This window comes from Quercus suber, unplaced genomic scaffold (genome assembly GCF_002906115.3).
Source record: "Quercus suber isolate HL8 unplaced genomic scaffold, Cork oak 2.0 scaffold_668, whole genome shotgun sequence".
NCBI classification, from domain to species: Eukaryota; Viridiplantae; Streptophyta; class Magnoliopsida; order Fagales; family Fagaceae; genus Quercus; species Quercus suber.
The window spans coordinates 9,110-31,511 of NW_027070109.1; the positions used below are offsets into that span (position 1 = coordinate 9,110).

The 22,402-nt window shown below is 35.0% G+C and overlaps 1 protein-coding gene and 2 long non-coding RNA genes across 4 annotated transcripts; 1 reads left to right on the forward strand and 2 right to left on the reverse strand.

The window, feature by feature from the left end:
- Positions 1 to 2,399: 2,399 nt before the first annotated feature.
- On the reverse strand, positions 2,400 to 7,632 carry LOC112005262 (cellulose synthase-like protein H1). The gene is given in 8 exon segments (XM_065765969.1): positions 2,400 to 3,145; positions 3,637 to 4,224; positions 4,894 to 5,001; positions 5,170 to 5,382; positions 5,515 to 5,631; positions 6,221 to 6,346; positions 6,586 to 6,910; positions 7,307 to 7,632. Coding segments are annotated over 8 exon segments (2,289 nt in total). The 5' UTR covers positions 7,570 to 7,632; the 3' UTR covers positions 2,400 to 2,596.
- A 141-nt stretch (positions 7,633 to 7,773) lies between these two features.
- On the forward strand, positions 7,774 to 11,145 carry LOC136064336 (uncharacterized). Its single transcript, XR_010625963.1, has 2 exons — positions 7,774 to 9,043; positions 10,839 to 11,145. It is a non-coding gene; the product is annotated as an uncharacterized LOC136064336 (long non-coding RNA).
- An 8,461-nt stretch (positions 11,146 to 19,606) lies between these two features.
- Positions 19,607 to 21,638, reverse strand: LOC112005237 (uncharacterized). 2 transcript variants are annotated; one of them, XR_002882194.2, is made up of 3 exons: positions 21,360 to 21,638; positions 20,212 to 20,354; positions 19,607 to 20,134 (listed from the first exon to the last, which is right to left on the reverse strand). It is a non-coding gene; the product is annotated as an uncharacterized LOC112005237 (long non-coding RNA). The 2 variants fall into 2 exon arrangements; XR_010625964.1 differs by having other exon boundaries at positions 20,212 to 21,638.
- Between the last annotated feature and the right edge of the window lie 764 nt (positions 21,639 to 22,402).

Sequence of the window (22,402 nt, forward strand, 5' to 3'; positions counted from 1 at the left end):
TCAAAATTTAAGTTTCAGTCAAATTTTTTTTTGTTTTTTTAAAGTGGTACTATTTCGAAGCATAATCTGGCTCAATTACCTTCATCTTTTTCCATTCCATTTGGAATCCTGGAGAATGGTCACCGGGCAATATGGACTCACGGGAACAGAAGTATCTGAAGGGAGCTCTAACTTGAATATTGTATTTTTTACAAAATAGTACCCAAAGATTAGCAAATTTAGAGGCTTCAATGAGAGAGTAGAGTGTGAGAGGGGAACACCCATCATCAGATACATAGCAAGCAAGCTTGTTAGCTGGATAATCAACTGCCAACAAAGAGAGCACGGTGTTCACTGTGATGATAGTTGGTTCTAGCACCGGGTCTGCTGTTGTCACAAACATGTCCACCGGAGGAAGAAGCTCTGGTATCCTATTCATAAAATTCTCTACTCGATGTTATGAACATTAAACATGTTGCATACATTATTTATTTTGTTTTCATTTTGGTATATAAAAGCTACGTAAAATTGAAAATTATTGGGGAGTCATAAAAAAGGATAGGTAATGTGGTGAATCACACAAAAAGAAAAAGAAGAAGAAGAAAAAAAAAAAGATGTGAAATTAGACATACCATTGCAAGAGGCGATCGGGGTATGTTTTATAGTCCACAGGAGTCCATTTGGTGATGACATTAAGAACCCAATGGAGAGTGAAATACAACTCGCATAAGAAGGCGAGGAGCCAAGTGAAACCATGGTCTTTGAAAGAGAGGAGACGATAAACAAGGAGTGCTTGATTCTTTCACATAAAGGAGGAGAGGATGAATTGGCCATTGGAAAGGAAATGGGCAGAGAGGAGTGGTTTTTGACTTTTGTTAGTCGGTTTGGGTCATTGATGAGTGGATTGGTCGTATATATTAGCCTAGATGTGGCACGCGACTTAACATGAAAGTAAGAAATATTAAATGGAGACAACAAATGACATTAATGTAGGACAAACCACTAAGAGATAGGACAAACCACTAAACTCATAGGAGAGAATTTTGTGTGCACATTCTATGGAGCAGGCCTCTCAAAAACTTATGGCCCCATATTTTTGAGGTGATAAGGTTGAAATGAGGAAAAAAGAGTGAATTGTGCAATAAGTGGCCCTTGCAAATGTGAAAAGCGAGTATTAAGGGGTTGCTTGGTAGGGTATTTTGAACAACAGTTTTTAATGTTTAAACAATAATGTTGCACTAATTAATTATAATCTATCACATTAATAATCTACAAAATAGTTATGAAGGTGACCTAAACAGATTTGGTGAAATCATTAATATGAAGAAAAGAGGCCAGCAGCCACTCTGTAATCAGATTAATACAATTATTTAATATTTAATATAAAAAATCAACATTATGCGCATGGAATATGATTGTCGCATATTGTTAGTTAGTATATATGATAGTTAGTATATTCCAATATCTGTTATGACTTATGAGGTGTGGTGTGGGGTTCTCTTGATGTTGCTGTCAATCTCTCTCCGCTTGTTGTCTTCTTTCCTTCATCAATCTCTTTCCTAGTTCCAAATCCCATTTGGTTACTCAAATTTTTTGTGCCTAAATTTTTCTTGGTTTTGTCTGATTGCTATCATTTTCTTAAACTTGCTGCATTTTTTGTTTTTATTTTCTAAATAAATAAATGTGATTTGTCCATTTCATGCCACGCTAACGTGTCTGTTATAAGCAGGTTAGAAATTTTTTGTTTTATTTTATTACGATGGAGCAGCATGTCAACAATCTATTAAAAAAACTCAGCATTTTTTGGTGTGCGTATGATAAAGTTACACTGCAACGTTGAACAAAAAATGACAAAATTTAGTTTTAATAAGAACTAAAAAGAAATGAGGGTCGGCAACATGTCTTCAATTCCTTAAACTTGTGAACATTTTTTGAGAGTAAAATGAGTAGTGAGCATGGTAATATGGACACATTTCTAAACAACCAATACTAGATACATATAGTCTTGGGAGAAATAAAATGAAACTGGTCCTAAAAATTAGCACCAAAAAGTACTTTTTGAACAACAATTAACTACATAAACTAGTTGGCTAAGTTAACTGATGAAAGATAGCATATTTGTTGTTCATGATAACACAGAAAACAGATGTGGTACAGATCAAGCAAAACGGCAAACTAACGCACATAGGGTACTTTTTCTTTTTTTGTTTGGGGGGGTTTAAGGGGGTCTCGGGCTCTATCTCCCGGGGAGAACTTTAGGATAGATTTCTAACCAGTTAAAAAAAGAAATTACTAGTTAGATTACGGTATATATGATTAAAACACTAAAATCCTTTATTTTGCTATGCATAAAGAACAAAGTTTCACTGTAATCCTTCCACGGGTTGTTTAGAAACCACTTTGTTTGTGAAGATGGGAAATAAAATTAATCCAATTCAGAGGAATGGATTGAAACTTTGAGGGGAAACAACCTAAGATCACATATTTTTAATGATATCAACTTCGTACAGTTTTTGATTTTCTAAATTTCAGTTTGAAATTACTGTAGTAACATCATACTTTCATGACCAAACCCTAAACTCATATGAGAAAATAAAATAATTTCATGATCAAAGTCTCAATCCATTGTAGTCCTTCTGCACAAGTGCACAAAAAATAATGCCAAAGCAGCTGACTTCCATATGGTGGATAAGGGAATTCCATGTCTTCCTTTCCCAACTAAACCCTTCAAAAATGGCCAGAAGCATATCACCAAATACACACTGCAGAAGACCTCCCCTAGCCCTGACCCATGCCCATCACGAGGTGGTGGTTGCCACTTTAATAAAGTCACAACCAACGCAGTTAGGTGCACCAGCAAAATGGTTGTACCTGGGAGGAAAATTGGGGACCCATCGAAGGTGAACCTTCCAGCTTCAACATCATTGGCATCATCATTAGATTGGTCTTTTTGTGTTACTTCAAAGACTGTTTCGGATATTCCTAAGAGCTTGAGTATGATATTTAGAAATCCGAATAACCATGCATTCACTGTGTTTATTCTTGACATTCTTTGGTTATTCCACCAAGCTTGAATTGACTCGCCGGCTCTTAGATACTCGGATAAAGTAGATATGTTGTAAATGACGAAGATTGCAACTAGTATATATAATGTTGGTTCTTGAACCTGAATAATTTTAAGATTGGAAAAAACAGTTAAAAAAAAAATCTATAATGTAGATTTTGAATATATTATAGTTTCATGAGCTTCATCATGCAAATTTTGCTAATCTCATTTAGGGATAAATATAGAAGAAATATTGATGACGTGCTCAAGAATGAAACAACGCAAGCTATCACCTGACATGGAGGTAAGTATTAGGGTTGCATATATGATGACTTATTAGTTCATTTGTTAAGCTTAAATGATTTGCATTCCTTCATATATAAAAACGCTAGAAAATCAAGATTTTATATTGCTTTGTATAAGCTAGTTATCTTTTGTTACACATTAACACCACATATTATTTTCATCGGAAAAAAAAAGATCATGCAAGAAATATCAAACAAAGATATGACCACAATCATGCAAGAAACTCAAATTAGTGAGTTATCAAAACATGCATACATATACTTAGAGTAAATCAATGAAATTGGAGGGTTGAGGTTTGCCCTCACCTTGGGCAAGAAGTGAGAGTTGGTAATGATACAATACGCTGGCAGAGCAGCATAGCACAGCTCAAAAACAGGGCGCATGCCCCACGTGAGGATCCAAAGATAGACTAAGCATTGCCTAAATTGAAGCTTTCCAAAGAGTGTGGCAAACAAGGGGAAACTTTTGCTGAAAAGAATTTCAAGCAGGCCTGTGGTCCACCGCTTCATTTGTGTCGCTGCAGCAGGTCCACCTGAAGGTGCGCACCCTAAAAAGGCTGGTGGATCCGGTGTACAGAATATGGATCTCCAACCTCTTTTATGGATCATTAGTCCTGTGTGGATATCCTCTGCTGTCGATCCATATCTCCAGCCCACCTGATTCAGGGCCGGTAGCCACAGTCATCAGAGTTGGACAAAAAGAAAATAACAAAAACTTACTAAACAAAATAACAAGGAAAGAAACATCATTCAATTTGAAATTGAAGTTATGGATCGACTTATTAGAATAAAATTAGTAGATAATGTTTGTCCTTAATAATATGTAAGCTTCCATGAATATAGATAGGAAACATTCCATAACAGTTTATCCTTAAAGAATAATGTCATTCCAATCTAGACTTTAAAATAACATTAGGAAGTTAAAAATTAATTTATGAAGAAAAACATAGGTACATGATTGAATTTTTCAACATGTGTGACATATAAAGTTGAATACAAACCAGTTTAGAAGATATATTCTTATCTTTGTCATTGACAATTATTGTATTTAAAATATAAATGTGCATCTTCCTAAGTTCCTCTATATATCCAGTGAAATGTACTTGCTACTTAGAGCTTTTTTAATTTGAAAGAATATAATCATTAAAATTGATCCATGCAATAGGCTAACTTTCAAAGTTTTGTAAAGTGTGGTTGAGCTACCAAATTACGTTCCCCAATTTGAAATTTCCATATTTTTGGTTGATTTAGTTTAGCGACCCAAAATTTTTGTTATAGTAATTGAATGTTTAAAAAAAAAAAAAAAAAAAAAAAAAAAAAAAAAAAAAAAAAAAAGTTGAACTCCCAAAATTTAAGAGAATAGATTCAATCAATTTTTCTGACAAAGGGGAAAGAGAAAAAGGAAATATTAGTCAAGGAAAACCCCCATTAATGAAGTGCATGTCTCTTGGACCCAATGGTTCATGTATTGTCACTTGCCACAAAAAATTTAGTTGCTTATGAAAGTTTTCAGAATAACATTTTTATAGGTTAAAATCCAAAATCAAATTGCTTACCATTTACTGGATCTACATTATTTGGGGATAGACTATAGATAACTTTCCTTCTATGAAAGCATCCTGTTCCACCATATAAAGGTCCTTGAAGTCCTGCCATTCCACGCCCCAGATACTACGCATATAAGAAAAAAATAGTTAATACTTGACCAATCAGTGAATTACTTCTTTGTTAGCATATTTTCTCTAGTCATACAACATATTTATGAAATTTCATGTTGTTTATAGATGGAAACAAAAAGAAACGTCTTAATTTGTAAGATAAAGGTTCAATTTGACGCACTTCATACAAAACCACTAACTGATTGGCATACGGATCATCCTTTAATCCACCATAGAACACTTGTGGAAATTGAGCATATGCGATTTCTTTTTCACTGTTGGGACTCAATAACAAGCACATTGCATGAAGAGCAGCTTTAGGATTGTTGACAAACATATCACAGTCTACATTCAGCATGTAAGGAGCATTTGTCATCAAACCAGAGACCCTGGCCTATAGATGGTACAAACGGTTTAAAAAGAAAGTGGTGATGATCAATTAGAATACATTGATAAGGAGTTTTAGGATGTTTTATATAAAAGCTAAAATTTCTATGAATTTTATTTTCCATGAAAAATATCTTACTAGAACATTCATGGCTCCTGCTTTATAATGATGTGGATGATTTGGCTGCTTCTCCCTTGATATATAGATCAAGTGTGGCAATCCATCTAGAAGACCTGTCCTGTTCTCCCATATTACCTACAATAAGATTATATAAATGAGCGTTTATATATAGTTTGGAAAAGGGTAAAACTTAGGTCTCCTAAGTCAGAAAGGCTAGTTTAGGATAAAAGTAGAAAATTAAGGCATGTTTGGTAGTGGCTTTTAAACAACAGTTTTCAGTGTTTTAAACAATAATAATACTTCTAACGTGTATTTCTATAACACTCAAACATGTATTTTCATAATACTGAAAACTGAACAACAATACTTAAACGTTGCTATCAAACGGGCCCTAAATTCCCACAAATCATAGAAATAGCAAGTCACTAGTCACGAGTCAGCTGCATTTAGAAATCATTGGTCAGCTATTTAAGCTAAAAGGTCATCCCAAACAATGAGTCTAATGGACCACAAATTTAATAAAAAATTTTACAACAATCAACTGCAATAAGTTGTACTTGATACATAGTGTTAGCAATTAAATGATATAAAAATGATGTTACACTATTTATAATATGAAAAAACAGTTAATGAATGTGACAAACAGATTTTTTGAAATGATTAAAAAGAAGAAAAGAGGCCAGCAGCCACTCTATAATTGAATTTTTTTTTTTTTGGGAATCACCTTGATAATAGCTGGATGGTTTTTGCGTTCTACATTAGAGAATTCTGCAAAGTCCCCACTAAGATCACATGGCACTGACTTGTGGACAGCATCCTCAATTTTGCAGCTAAGCCGTTCATATTCATCCTACAATTGATGAAGACAAACAAATTTGAACATAATTAAATTAAAGGCAGGCATCGATCTCATCACTTTCCCATTTGATAGTATATCAAACAAAAGCATTCTCTAATTAATACACACACACACACACACACACACACACCCCAACTTCAAAAAAAAAAAAAAAAAAAAAAAAAAAAAAAAAAACCAATTTTTGTGATTTAAGATAGAAAATTAATTTTCACTCCTAAGCTTTGGATTACCTTCATTCTTTTCCATTCCTGTTGAAAATCACTTGAACTACCACCAAGCGTTTGGGGGTTAGTGGAAAAGTATCTAAAGGGGGCTCTAACATGAATATTGTTCTTCTTACAAAATGGAACCCAAAGCTTTGCAAACTTTGAGGCTTCCACAAGAGAGTAGTAAGTGATTGGAGAACAACCGTCATCCGATACGTAGCAAGCTAGCTTGTGAGATGGATAATCAATTGCCAACAAAGAGAGCACGGTGTTTACTGTGATTATTGGTGGTTCTAGCATAGGGTCTGCAGTTGTCACAAACATGTCCACTGATGGAAGCTCAGGTACCCTTTATCAAGATAATTGGAACTCAAAGTTATGAACAACGTAACATGGATCAATAAATCATATTACACACCTATAACCTAGTAAAGAATATAGTGAAATGAAAATCGTTTTACATTCGTAGACATTGTATCTAGAATTATATGCATAATTTATATAATAGTAACAGTGTGTGAAGATGGTGTACATTAGTTAACTATTTCACTACTCATGATAAATAGGCCGTGTTTATTGTACGTTGATCAAATACTCTAAAATGGTGACTTTTAAGTCGCATTTTCAAACTTTAAAAAATTACTTTTTCTCGGAGTTTATATTTTTCCCTTATGAAATAACCCATAGATGAATTATAGTGGCAACTAAAAGTCATTTATCATTGGCACAATATGTTATATCTTACCGTTGCAAGAGGCGGTCTGGGTACGTTTTATTTTCTACGGGATTCCATTTGGAGCTGATGATTAGAACCCAAATGAAGGTGAACCATGACTCGCATAGAAAAGCAAGGAGCCAAGTGAGACCATGATTGTTGAGGAAGAGGAGACGATAAATAAGGAGAGAAAGGAGAAGGAGAAATATTAAGCTATCAAAGACTCTTTGTAAAGTGTTTTTGCGTTGGATTTTTTCATATAGAGGGAGAGAGATCGGGTTGGCCATGCCCATGGAGTAGAGAGGAAGACAATTTTGGTGGCTCTATAAATGCCCGTTTCAGTAGTGCAGGTGTTTAACTCACCAGGACTTTGTTCATTTATAGTGGACTAGCGGATTCATATACCGTGCAATATCTATGCAGTACCTAAAATCTCAGCCATAAATAAATCTGTGGCTTAAATCTTTGACACCCAACAATTAATAAAAGGACTATTTTGCCCATAAAAAATTTCATTCTCTCTCTCTCCCCTGCGCAGCTGCCGCTCTCTGCGTCTCCTTCAACCCACTCTCTGCCTCTCCTTCCATCCATTGTCACAGCAGCCCGATACCAGTCCACACAAGGCCAAGCCTCTCTCTTTAATTTTTTTTTAATTGTAACCGCATTGATTTTGTCTGTTAGTAGTGATACAGATACACAGAGTACCAAAAATTATCAAAATCTGTCATTCATAATTTATTATATACATTATACACTGACTTTGAAAGCAAACTCAAAAAAAAAAAAAAAAAAAGCTTTTTCAGTATTCACCCAGACCCAACAGCCTTTGCCACTTTCCTTTCTTCTTATCTCTAACACCACAAGTATATCCTCTTTTTTCTCTCTCTTTCTCTCTCATATATATATATATATATATTATATTATATTATTGTTTCATCATCATCGTTCTGCTTTTAATAAATAATTCATGATCTTGTTTCTATATAAGTTTGTGTCTGATTTGGTTCTTTGAATTGTTTTAAGCTTCTTGGACCCCAAATTGTTTTTTTGTTTGTGGGTTTATTCTGAGTTTTCTGATCTCTTATCTAGTGCCCTTTGCAACTCTTCACAAGCTCAACAACCTCCCTGTTTTGCTTTCAATTTTGTTTGACTGTTTTTCTTACAGTTTGAGGGTTCTGCCATATTTTCAAGACTAGTTGGTGGTGTGCTCTGCTGGGTTTTTCTTGTTTTTATATTGGGTCTCTTTTGCTTCTTTTTCTTAGTTCGGATTTGTACTGAATTTCTAGTTGTTGTTGTATGGAAGAAGGTGATTAGTTTCTCTCGTCCTGTCTCGGATCTAGATCCTCTCCATTTCTCTTTGAAATGGAGAGTATCCAGTTAAGGGCTGAGATTAATTTAAAATAAATCCACAACTTAAAATCTGCCACATCATTTAAAAGCCTTAACAGGAGACTTAATTAAGTAAAAGGCTAAACTAACGTTAGTTTCAACATTTAGGTTTTCTTCTCTAATAACTCTCTAGCCCTCTCCTCTCCGTTTCTTTCTCCCTCCCATATCAAACCTAGCGATGGTCATTGGTCGAACTTCTCTAGTTCTTCATACCCACACATAGTTGTGCATCAACTGTATTTCAGTCATCCACCTCTGTCTCTGTCTCTCTTTCTCTTAGGTTTCTCTCTCTCACCAAACCCAATCGAATCAAAGGGGGGAGGGGAGGAGGGGTGTTTGTTTCTTAAGAATCCGAGAAAGATTTTGAATTGGCTTCTGGTAAATCCCCTTTATTAACAACTCTCTGATTTTTTTTTACCCTTTTCCAGTCTCCGATTATACTCGGATTTGTGAGCTTTGTTGTTCTGCTTGTTATTGTTGTGTTGTGTACCTGGGTGGTGGTGGTGGTTTGTACGGATCGGCTTCGGGAAGCTTGTGATGTAGTAGTTTGATTCAAATTTGGAACTTTTTGCTGATTAGGGTTCTGGGCTTTGGGTATTTTTGAAACTTTCTTATTGTTGTGATGTAATGTTTTATTGGAAATGGTAATTTGGGGGTTTGAGCTGTGAGGAAAAAAAAAAAAAAAAAAAAGGTGTTTTGGATATGGGTTTGTTATGAATTTTGATTTGACTGCATTGTATGAACTCAAATGGTGGTGAATTCATTTGCTTAATGCTTGTTGTAGTTTATGCTTTTGTTGTACTTTACAATTAAAATTTTGAAATTGTTGTGAAATATTAATTAATAGCAGAAATCTTTGTGATTGAGTAATACAGCTGAGTTTAACTTGCTGCTGCTTTTGTTTCTAAAGGAAGTTTTTAGTTTATAATTATTTAGAGGAGTTTTGATATCAGCCTTCTAAACCCACCCAAAAAAAAAAAAAAAATTGAGTAGTTCAAATTTGATATTTGATATTTGTTTACATGGACTTCGTTAATAATATGAATTTTTATGTTTAGCTTGTACTTATTTAAAGGAAGTCTATGTATGCTGCTTGTATATAGATTTCCTCTTCTTTTTTTTTTTTTTTTTTTTTTAATAATTTTTTTATTTTTTATTTTTTAAGTATGTATCACTTGTCAAACAAAAAAGGCTCATATTCTTTACATCTTTTTGCTGATTAGGGTTCCGGGCTTTGGGTATTTTTGAAACTTTGTTATTGTTGTGATGTAATGTTTTGTTGGAAATGGTAATTTGGGGGTTTGAACTGTGAGAAAAAAAAAAAAGGGTGTTTTGGATATGGGTTTGTTGTGGATTTTGATTTGATTGCTTTGTATGAACTCAAATGATGGTGAATTCATTTGCTTAATGCTTGTTGTAGTTTATGCTTTTGTTGTTTTTACTTTACAGTTAAAATTTTGAAATTGTTGTGAAATATTGATTAATAGTAGGAATCTTTGTGATTGAGTAATACAGCTGAGTTTAACTTGCTGCTGCTTCTATTTCTAAAGGAGGTTCTTAGTTTATAATTAGTTAGAGGAAGTTTTGATATCAGCTTTCTAAAACTCACCCAAAAAAAAAAAAAAAAAAATCTGAGTACAAAATTTGATATTTGATATTTGTTTTCATGGACTTTGTTAATAATATGAATTTTTATGTTTAGCTTGTAATTATTTTAAGGAAGTATATGTATGTTGCTTGTATATAGATTTCCTCTTCCTATTTTTTTTTTTTTTTAAGTATGTATCACTTGTCAAATAAAAAAGGCTTAAATGAGGTAATCTTCTTATGAGTTGCCAATCCCAGCCACTTTGATGATGAGTTGCCAATCACTTGTCAAATAAAAAAGGCTTAAATGAGGCTTAAAGGCTTAAAGTATGAACCCGGCCACTTTGATGATGAGTTGCCAATCCCTGTTGGAGATAGGGTTTTGAGTCAGCTAGCTGTGATCTTGAGATTGGGATTGTCCATTTTAAAGGCCTCCTGATACCTGAGTGAAAGAAGGCTTGAAAACTGTTAAATAACTTTGCTAGGACTTGAAAACTATTCAATGCTGAGACCTTCTTATGCTGTGAGGCATATTGATATTTTTTGTATCTAACATGCCTTCTTTCTTATTTTCTCCTTTTTGTAGGGCATCATTTTGGTATAATTGTTGGGGAGTCAAGCCATCAGAAATTGTCCAAATCTGCAAAATCTTCTCAAAAAGTAGATCTTCAAGGATGCAAGACTTTCTTCTTCTTTTTCTTGCCCAATTTTCTATGAGAATCATGTATAATAGTGGTGAAAGTTGTTTATTGTCAACAATCATGTTGTTATGGTTTCAATAGAACTCTTGTTATCATGGATTCATAGTCTTGTGATCAAAATGTTCATTTTTGGATCAATGCCCATGTAAATTTTCAATGAAGATTCTTAAATTCAAAATTTCCTTTGTACTAGTGTAAAATTTGAATGAGTTTATTAGCAAAAAATTTGATATTTAATCAAACAAATAATGTCATTGATTTATTTCATTGCTTATGTAACTTACCCCTGATACAATGTGACAAACTTCAATGTTCAAAATTCTTATTAAGCTATGAAGCATAATCCTGTTTCAATTTGTTCAAACTTCAAACTAAAATCACAAGGTGACAAAGTTCACCACTCAACCCGGCACATTGCTCTTCAATCATCTCGTGCTTAACATACTGTTGAAATCCATATTAATCATGGTAGTGGTAAGACTTGAATATTTAATCTTTCAATATATTCTGATGTTGGAAAAAATTGTCCACTACAAGAATTAACATACAAATACATGGTCTCTCTCTTTTTCCCTCCTAAATGATCAAATGAGCAAGTATTTGTAACTCAGTAGGAATTATTATATGTATTTGATTTGAAGATTGCTTTCTTTGTTGAAAATGTGAACCTTGAATGGTTTCATGTTGAATTTCTTTTGCAACTCTTATATAAGTGATAAGAGGTACTTATCTTATGTATTTAACAAGCAAGATTTCTGGTAGTAACTTCTTTTGTTTCTATTCATGAATCGGATTTGGAGGATTTTTCTTTTTATGGTCATCTTGTGCTTCAAAACAAGCTATGAACCTGAAATGTATTCTAATTCCATAAATTCAAATGTACAAAGTATACTCGAAACACTAGTACACCATTACCAAACCAATTGGTATATAAACAACCATTAGAGCATTTGTACACAACTTATGTCAAAGATTACAAAACATGATTCTAAATTAGAAAAACAATATCCTAAGCTAGAAAAATGGCTTAACTATGTGCACCATCCTATACACTCCACTTAAGACTAATTTCATAGATATTTGGCTCAATTGGTAGAGAGTTGAGTTCAACTGCAAATAGGCAGTCATGCAGCAAGATGGATTTGATCAATACCAAGAGGATTCCTCAAATAATCAATTCCTGCAAACACAAAACGAAACCATGAAAAGAGATGATACCTGTAAGCCTTTTTATTTGACAAGTAAATCAAGTGATACAAACTGTATTAGTGAACAATTTATATACAAGCATCATACTTTTTTTTGGATAAGTATATACAAGTAGCATACATAGACTCCCTCATTTAAGCCTTTTTCATTTGACAAGTGATACATACTTAAAAAAAAATAAAAAAATAAAAAAAGAGAGAGAGGAAATCTATATACAAGCAGCATACATAGACTTCCTTTAAATAATTACAAGCTAAACATAAAAATTCATATTATTAACGAAGTCCATGTAAACAAATATCAAATATCAAATTTTGAACTACTCAGATTTTTTTTTTTTTTTTTTCTGAGATAATTACAGTAAACCCACCTAAGGTTTGGCCCGTTTTCACTTTACCTACCCATGGTTCAAAACTTATCACTTTACCCACCTGAACTTCAATCCGTTACTCCCCCGTTGCCCACCTTATCCTCAGACGTTAGACAAACACGTTTTTATTCCAAATTAGAATATAACATGGATCAAACAGCACGAACTCACACTTTTTCCCTCGCGAGCCCTAGGAACGCGAAAATCCATTTCTACATTTGATATTGACATTGTGTTGCAAGTGTAAACCCAGACGAGCAACGAGTTGTTCGAGGGACTAAAATCTTGTTAAGAAATCAGTCACTGTTTGGGTTTTTACTTTGGGCTCGTCATTGAAAATTTTGTTTTTAGTAATCAATCAATGGTCAATGTTACTTGTAATGGAATGAGAATATTGGTTGTGTTTGTTGATGCTTATGAAAAATGTGATCATCTATTCTTTGGATTTGTGTTTGTTTGTGGGCATTTTGTTTGTTGTGGTCATTGTGTCTCATAGTAGACCCAAGTTTCTATTAGTTTTAAATTTTAGTGTTTGCATGTATATAAAGAAGAACAAAATCAAAAACAAAGTAGAAAATGTGGTCCCTCTGTGTGTGTTGCATCCCAAAAGCAAAACAGAAACATGCAACTGTTTACTCTTTTGTTGTTTACAATTCTTTAATTGTTAATTGTATACGTGTCAAATGGTAATTTGTTATTACAGATGGATGAGGAAGTGAAGTTGGAGGTACATTATGGGGGTGCTTTTCTGTGGAACCCTTGTTTAGAATACTTTGGTAGGAAAGTTGAAATAGTGTATAGGAATCCTGATTTGCTTAGTTATTTTGAACTAAAAGGTATATGTGAGGAATTGGGGATTGATGAACCATGTAGGGTTCATTATTTAGGTCTTGGGGGCAACATGGAGCAAGACTTGAGGCTCATACAAGATAATCAAGATGTGGTACCCCTGTGCAAGCCTAATGAGGGAGGGCCAAGAGACACCATCATATTGTATATGGAGAGTGGTAATGCTCCACTTGCAGTTGAAGTTCTTGATGGTGTAGGGGTTGATGTAGGAGCTAGTGTAGGGGGTGCATGGGTTGGTGCAGAATCTGCTACAGGGGGTGATGGTCTAGAGGAGGAGTCTGATTGGTTGAATGAATGTCTAGAAGGAGAAGACTTTGCTGATGACATTTTTGGTGAGTCTTCTCCACCTCATCCAAACACTAATACACCTCAGCTAAACATAGATGCACCTGGCCCAAGCAATGTTCCTCCTCCAAACATGGATCTAGATGAAGAGTGGGCTGAACCAACTTTAGAGGATGATATTGCAAGTGTGGATAGTTCTGATGATGAACAGGGTGGCAATTTGGAGTTCAATGAGAGGACTGATATGGGAAATGTTAGGTTGGCAAAAGGCATAAGGTTCCCAAACTCCCAGGTGTTTAGGAAGGCTTTGAGGGAGTATGTGATTCAGCATCACATTGATGTCAAGTGGAAGTTGAATTAGAAGAAGAAGATTTCTGTACATTGTAAGAACAGTTGTGGATGGAGGTGTTATACCTCAATGGTGACTGAAAAATGCACATTTGAGATCAAGACATTTTATCCTGAGTGTACCTGCCCCCTAACATTTAAAAATGAGCAAGTTACATCAGCCTATGTGGCAAAAAGGTATTTGGAGGATTTTGGTAAGAATCCTAATTGGGAGGTTTCAGGTGTTAAGCACCATGTGATGCAGAAGATTTCAGTTGATTTAAGTCTTAGTCATATGTATAAAGCAAGGACGGCAGCGAGGGGGCTGATTACTGGGAATAAAGAGGCTCATTATGGCCTACTTAGATATTATACAGAAATGATATTAAGGACAGATGTAGGAAGTAGGGTGATTCTGCAAACAGAGATGCAAAATGAGAATGTAGAGCCTAATTTTAAAAGGATGTACATTAGGTACAATGCTCAAAAGGTTGGCTTTCTAGGTGGTTGTAAACCCTTTGTTGGGCTGGATGGATGCCAGTTGAAGGGTAGGTTTGGTGGGCAATTATTGTCTGCCACTACCAAGGGTGCAAATGACAATATATTCCCAGTGGCAATGGCTGTGGTTGAGCAAGAGACAAAGGATAGCTGGATCTGGTTTTTGAAGCGGTTTGCAGATGACATTGGCAAGCCAAAGGAGCTCAATCTGGTATTCATCAGTGACAGGCAGAATGTATTATCATCTAGCTCATGTTTATGACTTCATTACATGCTTAGCTTTTTACATGCTTACTTGCTTACTTGATTGCAGGGCCTTTTACCTACAATGGAGACTCTATTTCCAACTATGGAGCACAGGTATTGTGTGAAGCACATATACAACAACTTCAAGGTTAACTACAAGGGCATGGAGTTGAAGAGTGTACTGTGGAGGTGTGCTGACACAACATTAGTCAGGGAATTTGAGAAAGGGATAGACCATCTTAAAAGTTTGGATAAAAAAGCTTGGAAGTACCTGGTTGATATAGAGCCTGCATAGTGGACCAGATCCTACTTTTCTTCAAGAGCTTTGACAGATTGTATGGTAAACAATCTGAGTGAGATTTTTAACTCTATGATTGTGAAGGCTAGAGGCAAGCCCATCTTATCAATGTTGGAATGGATTTGAGTTAGGCTTTGAGCAGGCTGTATATAAAGAAGACTGGCATAGAAAAGTATGGTGGCAAGTTGTGTCCAAGCATACAAAAAAAGTTGGATCAGTTAAAATTAGAGTCTAAGGGTTTCTGTGCAATGCCTTTTGGGAGTTTTGTGTATGAGGTTGGCAATGAGATGGAAAGGCATGTGGTGGGCTTGGTAAATAGGACATGCAGTTGTAGAGTATGGGACTTGACAGGAATCCCCTGCAAACATGGAGTTGCAGCCATTTTTGTGAATCGTGAGAAACCAAAAGACTACACCTATCCATGCTACTACAAGGATGCTTATGTGGAGACATACAAGACACCCATACCTCCCATGCCTGGCCAGTCTGAGTGGATGTCAAGTGGCCAACTCAAGCTTGATGCACCTATTGTCTATAAGCCACCAAGCAGGCCACCCATGAAGAGGAAGAGAGATGTTGATGAGCCGAACCCTTATAAGGTGTCTAGAGCAAACAGGCCACTGAGGTGTGGAAGGTGTCATCAGGAAGGGCATAATAAAAGGGGATGCAAGGCCAATGTCACTGGTGAGACATCATGGGAGAGGAGGCAGAGATTGCAGAAAGGAAAATCTGTGAGTTTTTACAAATTTTTTTTTATTTAAATGCAAAATGCCAATAATTGACATTGTAAAAACATGCTCATATTTGGTTGCAGGGAAGTGGAAGGCCTTCTACACACAGACAAGGATCCCAGGCCCTATCTTCATCACAGACCCAATCCTCAGCTTAGCCCCCACCAACATATCATGTCACGACCCAAATCCATGGAACATAAATTTAGATGCATGACTAACTTGCTAATCTTGCACAACTAAAAGTAAAATTAATCCAAAATAATTTAAAACTCCAAAGAAACAATGCTCATAATAAATAACCTCTTACAAAAATCTAAACTCCACAAATTGGAAATTATCTCCAAAATATAAATCATGAATTACAAAATAAGGATAACTAAAATTCTATAAGTCTTTAGGTAATATAGAAAATCGCCTACAACTTCCACGTTCAACCTTGCACCTTACAAAGTGATCAGAAGGTCCTATATTCCCAACTACACTTCAACCTGAAAAATAGTAATTGATGGGGTGAGCCACATCTAGTAAGTAATTAAAAAAAATACACAACAGAACAGAGTCAAGTAATGCACGAGTATTTTGTTTTTTCACAAACTCATTTAATGATATCAAAAATAATTATTCCAAAACATATAATGAATCACTTAATATTAACATCTTAAAATCATTAGAAATCACATACATAAAATTGATTAGAGCACAGTGTCACATATACACATCACATATTTTCACATACAATCCTGTGAGCGGATACCAACATCTAACCCCTGCTGGTGAGGGATCACATATTCTCACATACAATCCTGTGAGCGGATTTACACATATACCTGATATATCTGATCAATTCTAAAAACATTCATTTTGAGTCACATATCACAAAATGAAATATATACAAAATAGAATAATTTCCTTAATATTAACAATTATTCCAAATATACAGGCATAGTGAATATCATAATATTGAATTGAACATAAATCAAAGGATGCTTGACTCTCTTAGGGAATAAATAAGAACTGAAGAGTTTCTATAAATATTTTTACAATTCTTGAGTAAGTTTGAAAAACCAATTTGCTAAAAGAAACGTCTTAAATACCATTTGGAAAATAAAAATATGACTTTGAAATCACTTGGTTTTAACAAATTTAAAGAAATAAGAACCTTTTTAGAAAACTTACTTTGAAACTCAATTATTTTCTGAAAATAGTTTAGTTTAGAAATAATCTTTTAAATGAGATTTGGACATTCAAGACGTTATTTAAAATTCAAAGTTTCTCTTTAAACCATTGTATAAAAGTCAAAGTTTCTCTTCCAATGATGTAAAAATAGTGCTTTCGATAAACTTTAGAAAACATAAGCTTAAAAATATGGCTTTTGAAAGCCTTTGACATCTAAGAACCTAAATGTCAAAACCTGTGCATATTATGCATAATTACTTACAGTACTTGAATCACTCTGAAAGTCCAGCCGAAACAACCTCCAATAGCCTCAAAACACTCTTAAATAGAACCTATAATCAACCATGAAAATTACTTAATATCCTTCACAAAATATAAATCTTATTGACTTATACAAATTGACTCACTAAAATTATACTTGCTGAACTAAACGATAACACTAATGCAAAACCTCTCTACCCAAGAATATGTTTCCTTGAATTTATCAAAACTTAGAGCCAGCAGCCAAAACCTTAGAATTTAATATATGTTCTAAACAAAAGTAAAACCTTAAACATGAATTAGACTCTATAACTGAAACTTTGTTCTAAAATACACATTATGGGCAAACCTAAGATTTTATATATAACCCCAATGAGAAACGTGGGCCAAAACTAATCTGACTTGTTCATGGACTTAATATGAGAATTTCGGTATGACAATATCACATTTGTCCTTATCCTTTTTTTAAAGAAATTGAAGCCGTGTCACTTGAATCCCTTAAATGGTTCATGGTGTAGGAGATAGGCAACACCTAGGCATTGAATATTGGAGCTATCAATACACCATCAGGGAACCTGGACTTTGACAAAAAGTAAGAGAGAACTAGTAACACATGGGTGGGATCGGCTGCAATTGTCCAACAATTTAGAATTAATGCTACGGCATATGAATCAGCAGCCAAAAGTTCCTATAGACCAACAAAAGTGATGCTAGCCTTATACATGAATTGACAATTTCGGCTTTTGCTCTAGGGTCCGAACAGTGGCAACCAAAAATTCCAGAATTATTGAAACGCTGTAAAATCGTAGTCTAAGAAATTACCAATTCAACAATCTACACACCACTAAAGTTTTCTATGATAAAATTCTAATCCTTAATTCTTTGTTTCTAATAGTGTGAAAATCATACATTGAATAATCTGATTGCCTCTTCACTTGTATATGCTCTAAACTCTAAGGAAAAACACCACTTAGCCTCCTTTGTGATGAAACCCTAATTTATCTTTTCCTTCACTTTATATTATAACACATCAAAGATGTGGGCTTGGTGAGGTAGTGGGCTGGAGTTTAAATCCCACTTAACCTTATCTCTTTATTCTCTAATAAGCCCATAAAACATCTTTTTTTTTTCTTTTTTCTTTTTTCTTTTTTTTTTTATAATTTTAATTGTCACACCAAAATGTATGCACTAAAACTTTAATTTTCTCACTTATTTGTAGCACCACAAAATTGTCTACCATCATCTTACTGTGCACACACATAAAGTACCTCAACTTTATATAAAAAAATGACAAGGTACGGTAATAATCATAAAAGCAAAAATTGGGGTATTACACATCAGCCTTACACTATGGCCTCATCCTCATCTAACCAGGCAGCAGGGTCATAGCCACAAGCTCCAGCTCCAGCTCCACAGCCACAAGCTCCATGGTTAGGGCCACCAACTCCATGGTTATAGAACCCAAGTTAGTGGTACTCTTCAAAGTTCAGGTACACACTTAGAGGAGCTCCTTGGTTCTTTTCAAGCCAGCCAGCACTACACAGCCCTACAGAAACATGGGACAGTAGAGCACCATCATCACAGATACTGTACTGTTAGGTTTGATGTTTTATTCATAAAACTGTGATACTGGTAGCTAACATGTAAATTCTTGTACTTTGTAGCCTATAAGACCACCTGCTACCAGAAGATGAGCTGATTTGAGAGGAAGGGGTGATGCAGCTAGGGCTCAGAAATGTAGAACAAGAGGTGGAAAGGCTAGCTGTGGTAGGAGAGGCAGGGGCAGGGGCAGGGGCAGTAAATGAAGACTAAGTTAAGCCACTTTTGTTGCTATGTATAATGTATTAGGGTTATGTAGTGTTAGGGTTTTATGTAGTTTGTAGACAATGGTAGGGCAGACAATGGCAAGACACTTTTTTATATAGCTGTTCAAACACTTTTTTGTATTTTTTTAAGTTTTGTAAACATTGGGCAGTTGCAACTATTTTGGTTCTTGTACCAAATGCTTTATATTACTGCTGGTTGATGAAAGACTAAGTCAATATCACCTTAAAATATGTATACAATTTTCAACTTAATGACAAGTGTTCAGAATTATTATTCTGATTATAGCACTTTATTATATGAGTTATTATTATATGAGCTTGTTTATGTGTGCAGGGTGTATGTGTTGAATAGTAGGTGTATGTGTGCATTGTTGTCTTTTCTTGCAAGTTGACATATTGTCATGCACTTTAAATTCACTTTCAACACAATTGTCTTCACACAATGCACTTTAAATTCACTTTATGCACAAACCAACGCAGCTCACAACATACAACAAAACACCAACACCAACAGCTCACAAGTAGCTAATTCACTTTAAACAAACATACCAACAACATCTAACAGAAATAACACTTTATCTTAAAAAGGCTTATATTATTAAATGGCTTCAAGCCAACAACATCTACCACCTTACATAGTTCTTATTCTCAAAAAATTCTTTCATAGTTCTATTACAATATAATTGAGGACCAACTTATATTACAACCCATCAGGCAGACTCAATCTCATCATTCCAACATTCTCACTTAAGCCAAAACATGAAAACAACATAACCAAAATAAAAAAACACCATGACCAAATTAATGCAATTCTGCACTTTCTCTCTTGCTTTAAAGCTCTCACTGCTATCTCCTTGACTTGAACAGAGGAAGCTCGAAACTTTCTCTCCCTCTCAGTAGCTTTTGCTGCCCTATCTTAAGCAATTTCTGCCATTTGGGTAGCTTCTGCTGCTGCCTGGATGGCTTCTGCTGCTGCCTGGGTAACTTCTCTTTCCCTTTCATGTGCAAGTTGCAGCTTTTGTTACACCAAATGGGCAGCTTCATTCCCACACATACAAGTGGGATTATCAATCCATCTAAAGAAAGGTCACTTGGGACCAACCTGTTCATAAATTGAGTTGAATACATGACATTCCAATCTCACATGAATCAACTAGATTAAGTAAAAAGTATACTTACCTTATATCGGCTACAATCCAGAAACCTCTTCCCAAAATTATCCACTATCAGACTTGTTCTCAACACACAAGTCTCATATGGTCACATATGCCCACTTGAACCTGAGTAATTTCCACTCGAAGAAGACATCGAGTACCAACTTCCTGTGAATCAAAGCTACTATCAAAAACTTGAAACCCTAGCTCAGAACCATAAAGTAGAAATGTCGTACCTGGTGATGATCTATTTTCGAATATTCAATACCTTAAGACAACCCAAAGTTAGAACCTCACCCACGAAAGCACCATCAGGAAAATCAAAACCCCAGCTTAGTTACAGGGATTTTCATGTTCCTAGGACTCGTTGGGAAAGAGAGTGAGTTCGTCCTGTTTGATTCGTGTTATGTTCTAATTTGGAATAAAAACATGTTTGTCTAACATCTGAGGGTGAGGTGGGCAATAGGGGAGTGACGGATTGAAGTTCAGGTAGGCAAAGTGATAAGTTTTGAACCACGGTAGGCAAAGTGAAAATGGGTCAAACCTTCGGTGGGTTTACTGTAATTATCCCTTTTTTTTTTTGGGTGGAGTTTAGAAAGCTGATATCAAAACTTCCTCTAAATAATTATAAACCAAAAACTTCCTTTAGAAACAGAAGTAGCAGCAAGTTAAACTCAGCTGTATTACTCAATCACAAAGATTTATGCTATTAATCAATATTTCACAACAATTTCAAAATTTTAACTGTAAAGTAAAAACAACAAAAGCATAAACTACAACAAGCATTAAGCAAATGAATTCACCACCATTTGAGTTCATACAATGCAGTCAAATCAAAATCCACAACCAAACCATATCCAAAACACCCTTTTTTTTTTCCTCACAACTCAAACCCCCAAATTACCATTTCCAATAAAACATTACATCACAACAATAACAAAGTTTCAAAAATACCCAAAGCCTAGAACCCTAATCAGCAAAAAGTTCCAAATTTGAATCAAACTACTACATCACAAGCTTCCCAAAGCTGATCCGTACAAACCACCACCACCACCCAGATACACAACACAACAATAACAAGTAGAACAACAAAGCTCACAAATCCGAGTATAATCGGAGCCTGGAAAAGGGTAAAAAAAAAAAATCAGAGAGTTGTTAATAAAGGGGATTTACCAGAAGCTGATTCAAAATCTTTCTCGGATTCTTAAGAAACAAACACCCCTCCTCCCCTCCCCCCTTTGATTCGATTGTGTTCGGTGAGAAAGAGAAACCTAAGAGAGAGAGAGATAGAGACAGAGGTGGATGACTAAAATACAGTTGATGCACAACTGTGTGTGGGTATGGAGAACTGGAGAAGCTCGACCAATGACCATCGCTAGGTTTGATGTGGGAGGGAGAAAGAAACAGAGAGGAGAGAGATAGAGAGTTATTAGAGAAGAAAACCTAAACGTTGAAACTAACGTTAGTTTAGCCTTTTACTCAGTTAAGTCTCCTGTTAAGGCTTTTAAATGACGTGGCAGATTTTAAGTCGTGGATTTATTTTAAATCAATCTTAGCCCTTAACTGGATACTCTCCATTTCAAAGAGAAATGGAGAGGATCCGGATCCTCCTGTCCTGTCCTTTTCATGTCTGAGTAGTATTCTCATGTTATAAGAAATCAAACATTATTGGTTTGCTCTTGCTCTTGTTACTCTTAAAAACTGAGAAAAAAGAAAAGGAAAAAAGGTTTATTTTTTGTGATCTTGGTTCTTTTGGGCAAAAAAGATTGGGGTTCCTATAGGAGATAATAAATCTTGCTTCTTCTTTTTTTTGTTGGGTTTTTTTTTTTTTTTTGGATGTCTTGATCTATAGGAGATAATGTCAGTGACATGCAAAAATTATAATAATAACTCTATAATCACTATTAAAAAAAGTCATGATTTTGATTCATAGAACTCACTGGTACCGGGTTGCTGTGGCAATGGATTGAAGGAGAGGCAGCTGCTGCGCGAAAGAGAGAGAGAGAAAATTGAGTTTATGAAAAGTTAGGGCGTGGGCAGGGGAAATTTTTTAAGGGCAAAATAGTCTTTTTGTTACTTGGTGAGGTGTCAAAGATTTAAGCCATTAGATTAAAATTTTAGATATTGCATCCCGATCCGTGGAGTAGCTACTATTGTACTTGCAATGATGGCCATGTATCATGCATGTAGCAGAGGGGTGCAATACCATAGGTGTT